Below are 7,789 nucleotides of genomic sequence, written 5' to 3'. Positions count from 1 at the left end.
GAGAACACTCTCACTTTAAACAAATTGTACCTAGAACGGCCTCTGGCCAAAGTCTTACATAGTCACTGACTGCAGATAGACTCTAATGGAATAATAATATGCCTCAGCCTTGCGACAGCGGGTTCAGCCGGGGGCACCTGCATCCCCCTCACATCTTATAGATACGCGATCAGGCGAGAAGGGCGGCAACGAATCCCAGTGTCACTACTGACTGGACAAGATGGAGCAGAACGAGCGACCGCATATGATTGTGGGTGTGGATTTGGGTATGACATGTAAGTCTTCGTGAGGCTGCGGGGGATTGCAAGCGAAGGGCGGGCCGGCTAGGGGGTGGGGGCCCGGCTGGATTGGGACAAGCGCGTGCTAGGCCGTCACGTGCTTCATTGTTCTCTGGCTGACACAGTCTCCCCCTGCAGGCACTGGAGTCGCATACGTGAATCTATCCATCGGCAGTGAGACAGTTCGCTGGGTTCGAAAATGGCCTGGCCGGTTCCAGGCGAACGAGAACAAGGTTCCCACAGTCATCGTCTACCCATCTGGCTCCACCGAGCCGTCCTCGTGGGGCTTCCTCTCAGAGACGGCAGCAGAAACTACAGCCGAGGATAAAGAGTACAAAGAATGGTTCAAGACATGCCTCGACCCGGAGAAGCTGTACCGGAAGCAGATCGAAGACCCTGAAGGCGCCCCCGAAAATCTGCAGCAGGTTGAAATGTGGTACGAGGACTATATGCGCAAGATGTACGAGTACCTGTCCTTCAAACTGGGTGGAGAGCTTGCTGGTGTCGGTTGGGAGGAAGCCCGCATTGAGTTCGTTTTCAGTGTACCGACGACATGGGCTCCAGTGCCAACAGTTGAAAACTTCAAGAGCATTGTCAAAAAGGCGGGTTACGGTGTGCACGCCGGTCATGTGGTGACAGTAGGCTTGACAGAGGCCGAGGCTGCTGCAGTCCATGTGTCTACTGAGGCGCCGGGTATCTTCCGCGAGAATGACGTTTTGCTCGTCTGTGATGCTGGAGGCGGCACCACAGACCTGAGCGTATTGAAAGTCACGGGCACCCGCAACCAAGCTATCGACCTTCAGCAGATGGATGTCGTATTCGGAGAGACGATTGGATCTGCTGCAATCGACTATGAGTTTGAGAAACTCGTCATGCGTCGTCTTGTACTGGCCCACAGCACAAATCCGTTACCCGTCGACTGTGCAGACGCGGCATGGGAGATGATGAAGAGTCGCGATTTCCAGGCGGTGAAATGCGAGTACGGCGCGCCAGATGATACTCCCTTTTTCAGCATCAGTATACCTCGCGTTCCTCAAACGTATAATAACTCGGATCCAGAAGTACGAATCCGGAACAGCGAAATGACATTTGAACGGCAGGACCTTCAAAGCCTCTTCAACAGGCAGATATCAAAGCTCCTCAAGCTGATTGACAGACAGCTGCAGTCGCTGTTCCAAAAATTTCCACGAGAGCAAGTAGCCCATCTTGTTCTTAGCGGCGGCTTGGGCAACAGTGCCTATGTGCAGTCACAGCTCCGAGAGTACTATGCGCGCACATCCTTTCCGAATGCCAGTTCCATCAAAGTTAGTATAGCGCCTGATCCACAGCTTGCAGTGTGCAAAGGTCTAGTCAGTGATCGAATCCGGAAGATCTTGACATCGCGGTCGGTTCTGGGATGGCGCTGCTGTCGAGCCTCGTATGGCACAGTGTGTAAGGTCCCTTATGACAAGAGAAATCCTGACCATCAAGGCAAAGCCCTTGTGAGAGATCCGCTTAACAACAAGCTGTATATCACGCAGTCGATTGCGTGGTTCGTCAAGAAGGGCGCTCCTGTGAGCGTAGACAAACCAATTGAGCATCGTTTCGCTAAGAAGATCGATGCGGGAGATCCAAGGCGAGCATTCCCGACGACCGTCATCCAGAGCGATCTCGAGGCGAACATGTTGCCGAACCAGATGAATCAATGTAGGTGTAGCTTAGGCTCTCCCCTGGCCGTTTAGGCTAGAATGCTGACGGCCGGTACAGACACGCGCATCCTCTGCGAGATCAGTTCGGACCTCTCGGCCGCAGACGAGAAGAAGTTCCAGGAGAAGAATAAGCACTTCTGGTCTCTGCAGAAGCACTACCTGCGCATAGAGTACACTATACGCGTGCTGATCGGTCCTGCCGACATACGGTTCGAGCTCTGGTTCGACGACCAAAAACTCAGTCACGACGAGTCCATTAGGGTTGAGTGGCTACCTGTATCAATGCCTCAAATGCCTCAAGTAGCAGAAATTTCGGGGGCGAACCAAGCAGTCGAAATGTCCAACTCGCCGCCTACGCCAATTGCGGCTGCGCCTCACAGTAGGGCGTTCGATAGCATACCCAGCGGAAACGACATGAAGGCGAGCAGTTTTTCAGTCATGAGCCGGAAGACATCTGTAGATATATCGAGCAAAAAGTCGCGAGGGAGAGGAGGGTTGTTTGGGAAGGGTTCTCTGTTTGGACGCGTTGCTTCGAGTGGAAGCTAAGAACAAATTGGCGTGGCTAAGTACTTACTTATGACGTGCGGACATCCCCGTCGGCCCGGAAGACGGCTTCCGCTCAACGCCATGAGCAGCTGAAGGCGACAGGCTAATTGATCACTTCGTTGTGCAAAAAGTAATCCCTTCTTACCCGTAACGACATCCTGATTGGTTACTGGCTCGCGGGATCAAATTCCTACACCTGTCAGCGCCACGGTCACATGCCTATCTGGTATTAATGCCATCCTCAGCCTGTTCTCAGCCTGTCAGCCTCGTCAGCCTTGACTGCAGACCACAAGGCGGCTATTTATTTATAAGTCCTCCATAGACGCCACAATGCGAGCATTAAATCATCAATCTGCCTCTCTCGTAGCACACAATAAATCTGGTCCACATGATGCATTATTTTACACTCGGCGGTAAGGCTAATCTCGACTCCACTCACGACCACCGCAACTCATATCCCCAAAGCCATAGTTTCCAGTCTGCTTGCAACAAGCGCAGCCCTCGGGATGTCCCCGCAACAAGTAGTTAAGCTTGATTCACCACAAGTGCTGAATGAAGCGGCCATCGACCCCTGCTCCCTCGCCGACTCGCCCAAGGCAAACGCCAGCGTACAACTGAGCAGCTGGCTAGAATGCGCTGTCAATGGTACAAACACACACGGATGACTACGTCAATCTCTTTTCTAAAAATTCCACCCAGGCTTCTATCCGTTTCCAGCAAACACCAACTGGCCCCAGGGCCATGCGACCTCGTTTTCAAAGGACATTAAATTCACATTCAACGATACGCACTACGACTATGAAGGCTCACTGAGACTTTACAAAACATTCAATGCCACGCTAGGCGTGGCTTTTGCGCCCTTCAAGCACGGCTTCATCAACACGCTCGGTGTTCCCAATGACAATGGCGACAAGGGCGGCTTCGTCTATCTGATTGGCTGGGCCGGCGGGTTCCAGACACGAGCACAGCGCGACATGTACTTTACCAACGCGGCGTTTGCAGTCGTCAGAGAAGAGGAGGGTCAGAGGAAAATTGTCGAATTTAGGGAGAGTGGCAACATTCCCAACACTGCTATTTTGCCACCCCCAGTGGAGTGGACGTGCGATTTCAAGTAGTGGAGCCATTTTAAGTTGCTTTTCAGGCCAGGCCGAAAAAGCAGTACCAATTTTAGTATTTTTGACGGATGCACTGTAGGATACATGAAAAAGAAGGATGCGGTTTCAAAGGCGGAAAACTATTGCAATTGAACATGTTTCTGGCAGTAAGAAGTAATCAGTAACTTCAAAATCGCAACGCATAGAAAAGATGGAAGATCTGCATCTCTTAAACCCCGTACCTTACATCCGCCCTTACCTCCCCTATCCTCTCTCTCAGCAGTCCTAAGCTCTCCTCTAGCCCCTTCAAATCATCCTTTGCCGCCTTCAGCGCCTCATCTGGCAGCATCCCTGATACCACATATAGCCTAGCCATGCAGGTGATGTCTATACTATCTACAATCTCCTTGTACAGTCCAATGTCATGTTCTAGAAGAGTGAGCTCAGTTTTCAGTGTGGCATTGGCGTTGGCACGGTCAGTTGCTAAGAGATCTGTGCTGAAAGAGTGGTGGAGAGAGGCGATTCTTGTCCATCGAGAGAGAATAGTGGTGTAGTGTGAGGGGAGGGTAACGGAAAGTGTGGTGGAAAGGAGGGTTGCATGTGGTGTGGGGTGCGTTGGGGCCATCGGGAAGGGGTGCTGGTTATTCTGAGATATTTGTGTGGTAGAAATTACTTGGTCGTTTGATAGCTCGGTTGATTTTGAACGCTGATTTCTACCAAGTATTGAATTCTCTAGAGTAGTATTAGGCGTGTAAGTCTCTATTGTAGTTACTTCATAACGCTAGGTTCTCAGGTATAAATACGAAAAAGAAGGTCTATTCCCAGTACTTCTGAGAGCTTGAGACAAATTCCACGTAGTTCTCATTGAAGAGTTGATGTGTCCACGTGATGCTCTTAGGAGACAATTGCGCGTAGAATGGTAACAGCACTGACCTTCAATCCTTGTAGATATTGAAAATTAGATTCTAGAACGCATTAATCATTTCGGGTATGAAAGATAGAATTGCAATGTCTCTGCACTTTGTGAGAAAGCAGTTTTGAATATATCATGCAAGACTTCGTGTACTAAGTATATATGAGGCACTATGTAGTTTAAGGATATGAAATTATGGTTACTGACCACTCTGAGTTACACACACTATGCGCAAGTTTAAGCACTATTTTGTTCGCGTTCAAATACAATATATTAATTCAATTACTATGCAAGTCAATCGCCATACACTCAGTCAATCACTAGGTCAAACGCTGGGCGTTACTTCAATCGCCAGTTCAGTTGCTATATACTCTCTTAATTACAGCACTCTCAACTTAATCATTGCTATCCATAATTACGCAACACTATTATTTAGGCATCTCATATCGCGCAATGGAGAGTATTACTTCTCTGGATAGTGTTGCACCTTCAGATTTCAAAGACTTATTGGATGCTGCACTTAAACTCCATGCAGAGAGTACCTGCTTCCTGCAAGAAACTAGGTTCTTCTCTACTGCCACCAAGGAAGATTTAGATCAATCAACCAACAAGCGATTACTTACTACGCATCTTGTGAAAGTAGCAAAAGCCTTGGTAAAGCGCCATGAAGATCTGAATACGCACTATGGCTGGGTATTGGCTTCTGATCGCAGCTGCGTCGATAAAGCGCTTCGCAGCGTGTGCACAGCAGACGGCGAGCCTAGAGAGTGGTTCACAGGCATGGTCAAGAACTTGGAGGTTTTTTATATTGCTTCAAAACATGTCGTCAATATTTATGAAGATTTTTTGAGCTAGAAGACCCCGGCTTAAGAGCCAGGGCTTTCACGGTTTCTTATTTTAGTGTTTGTAGACTGAACATCACGTGGCTTGAAAGTAATAAACTTTTGAAATCGCATTTAATGTTTATGCCGGAGCGATAAATGACCGACGTGTATGCATGTTGGCGGAATTCTGAGTATGTTTGGACAGCTGCAATCTCAGTTAATATCGATCTCATCCGGGAATTTTATGTTGTAATGAAAGAGATATCATCGTTCTCTCTGCGCTAAATTCAACCAGCGCAGCGCCTGTCGTTTCAAAACCAAGAGCGCTTTTTTTTTAACGATAACTGAATCACATCTCAAAATAGGAGCTGCTGTCCTGTGGATACATAATTCATACATACAGTACGAATTGGGTACATAATCAAAGAAGATCTACGAGACCTGGTTCTTTACAATCTGTCGCACAATATCAGATGTATGTGATAGCCTGAAAAAGCTACACCAGCCTCGCACGAAGACTATCATGTCTAGTATGGATTGGGGTGTCGCCTCGTGAAGGATTATCGTATCGAGCAGAATGCTGCCTAGAACCAGCCACTGCAGGTTCTGAGAACTGCTTGCTTACTTGTAAGGGTATTTTGTGTTCCTGACCTTCTTCGCAGTAATCAACTTACGATCACCCGAAATAACCGGCCGATATGAGTATCGCAACGAACTTTCCAACAAATTATAAGTCATCTCACATGTAATGATTGACCAAGCTCCCTTTACCGCCTAACTCCCCTATAGATGTTCCGTAGCTATAGGTCGAACACACGCAGTAGTACATCGGCTAAACTACCCTAAATCCAGTGGTAACTAGACTAAAAACTACATGCAACACCAACTTCGAGTTTTTCAGAATAGGTGTAATTTTAGTCTATTATATACAAAGAAACCCCAAGAAATCGATTGCAACCACTGCCAAAACGTGCAACCTACGCGCTGTGCTGCTAGAAGCCTTCAAAGTAGACCCTATTGGACACATCGCATTCTAATCACAGAACACACAGACCACGCAGATTACTAAGCAGAATGCCACCAGATAGCGATACTATCAACGCCAATACAGGACAGGACACCAGAGAGCTAGAAGGGCAGATCCAGAATAAGATAGAAATAGAATCTACCTAGCCAGCTACGCCTACGCAAAACCTAGAAACTCCTAGCGTTTTTGAAATCCTAATCCTCCCACTAAATAAAAGACGAGCTAACTTCTTACTAGAGAAGACGCAAACTCACAGACGCACTAGGAGCAACTTTTCTCCTTTTATTAGCTTAACGCTAAGAAATCCTTTCTCTAGCTAAAATAGAACTCTAAAGGCGGCTACAGTAGAAGAGGCCCTTGAGATTGCTAGAAACCTAGTAATTCAAGCAGCTAATCTAGCTAAAAACAATCTAACCTAGCAGACTAGTCTACTAGATCTAGTAGAAATATTCAGAGATTTTACAGAGAACGGCAGAGTAAATAAGAAAAACTCTGCTATTCTAGGAGACCAAATCCACGCACTATCTAACGTTTCAAAAGAACTATGAGAGAAAGTTAGACGCCTAGAAAAGCCACCCGCAGCCGCCAACCACTCTACCCAACTAACTCAAGCTACAACACTAGCCAAAACGTCGTACGCAACAGTAGTAGCTAGCAATAAAGAACAACCTTAGATTAATGTCTAACACAAAAACTAGAAACCTACCTAAAAGGAAAAAACCCCTAGTCTATTAGATCGCTAGATAGTACTAGTTAATAAAACACTAGCTGCTTTTGACGCCCTAAAGCTAAGGAACGCTTTTAACAAAGCCTTTACTACTAAAGGTGGGGTCTAAGCTCTAGTAGTCGCCTTAGTAACGATCTTAGGGAAAGGCAATAAGATTGTTACTACTACGCTAGCCTTCTTAGCAAAATATCTCCTAGACAACTAAAATATCTAGCAAGATATCACGCAGTTTCAGACCGCGTAGCTAATCACGCCCTAGTTTAAAGTAGTTATCTATTAGCTACTAACAAACTACAGCCTAGAAGTCTTAAAAGAAGAGATTAAGACTTTCAACAAAGGGCTACAAGTAGTAGGAACACCTTTCTAGCTTACCCCTAAAGCTAGAAGAGAGAATTAAAACGTAGGATCTGCCTACGTTTCTTTTACTACCAAAGAAGAAGCCTAAAGAGCTATTAGAGGAAAGCTCTATATCCTTAGACAAAGTCTTAGAGCAGAAAAGCTTAGAGTTGTAAGGGGCTGCGCTCCGGGGAGCAATCGCGAGGTATACAAGAGGTTGTATTCGATAGAGAGCTATAGAGTCTACTTGCGTGGTGTTTATTTACTTGTCAGAGAAAGGTTGCACCGAGTGTCTGAGCGCGTCGTCTGGGCGCCGCTCAGGCCTCGCACAGATGCCGGGTTGCAGAGTAAGACCT

At 47.1% G+C, this 7,789-nt stretch overlaps 3 protein-coding genes across 3 annotated transcripts; 2 read left to right on the top strand and 1 right to left on the bottom strand.

Moving 5' to 3' along the window:
* Positions 1-220: 220 nt before the first annotated feature.
* Positions 221-3,807, top strand: SETTUDRAFT_138875 (uncharacterized protein; the record flags this gene model as incomplete). Its single annotated transcript, XM_008030294.1, has 5 exons — positions 221-275; positions 417-1,964; positions 2,025-2,242; positions 3,011-3,020; positions 3,212-3,807. The coding sequence occupies 5 exons, from the start codon at positions 221-223 to the stop codon at positions 3,625-3,627; spliced, it is 2,247 nt and encodes a 748-aa protein (XP_008028485.1). The 3' UTR covers positions 3,628-3,807.
* Positions 3,808-3,835: 28 nt separating this feature from the next.
* Positions 3,836-4,231, bottom strand: SETTUDRAFT_33088 (uncharacterized protein; the record flags this gene model as incomplete). Its single annotated transcript, XM_008029913.1, has 1 exon — positions 3,836-4,231. One exon carries the CDS (start codon positions 4,229-4,231, stop codon positions 3,836-3,838), a length of 396 nt encoding a protein of 131 aa, XP_008028104.1.
* Positions 4,232-4,972: 741 nt separating this feature from the next.
* On the top strand, positions 4,973-5,374 carry SETTUDRAFT_33087 (uncharacterized protein; the record flags this gene model as incomplete). The annotated part of the gene is made up of 1 exon (XM_008029912.1): positions 4,973-5,374. The coding sequence occupies one exon, from the start codon at positions 4,973-4,975 to the stop codon at positions 5,372-5,374; it is 402 nt and encodes a 133-aa protein (XP_008028103.1).
* Between the last annotated feature and the right edge of the window lie 2,415 nt (positions 5,375-7,789).

The sequence above is a fragment of the Exserohilum turcica genome, assembly GCF_000359705.1.
Source record: "Exserohilum turcica Et28A unplaced genomic scaffold SETTUscaffold_4, whole genome shotgun sequence".
Lineage (NCBI taxonomy): Eukaryota > Fungi > Ascomycota > Dothideomycetes > Pleosporales > Pleosporaceae > Exserohilum > Exserohilum turcicum.
Note: the sequence above shows the minus strand (reverse complement) of the source record. Positions and strands in the feature narration are given on the sequence as shown.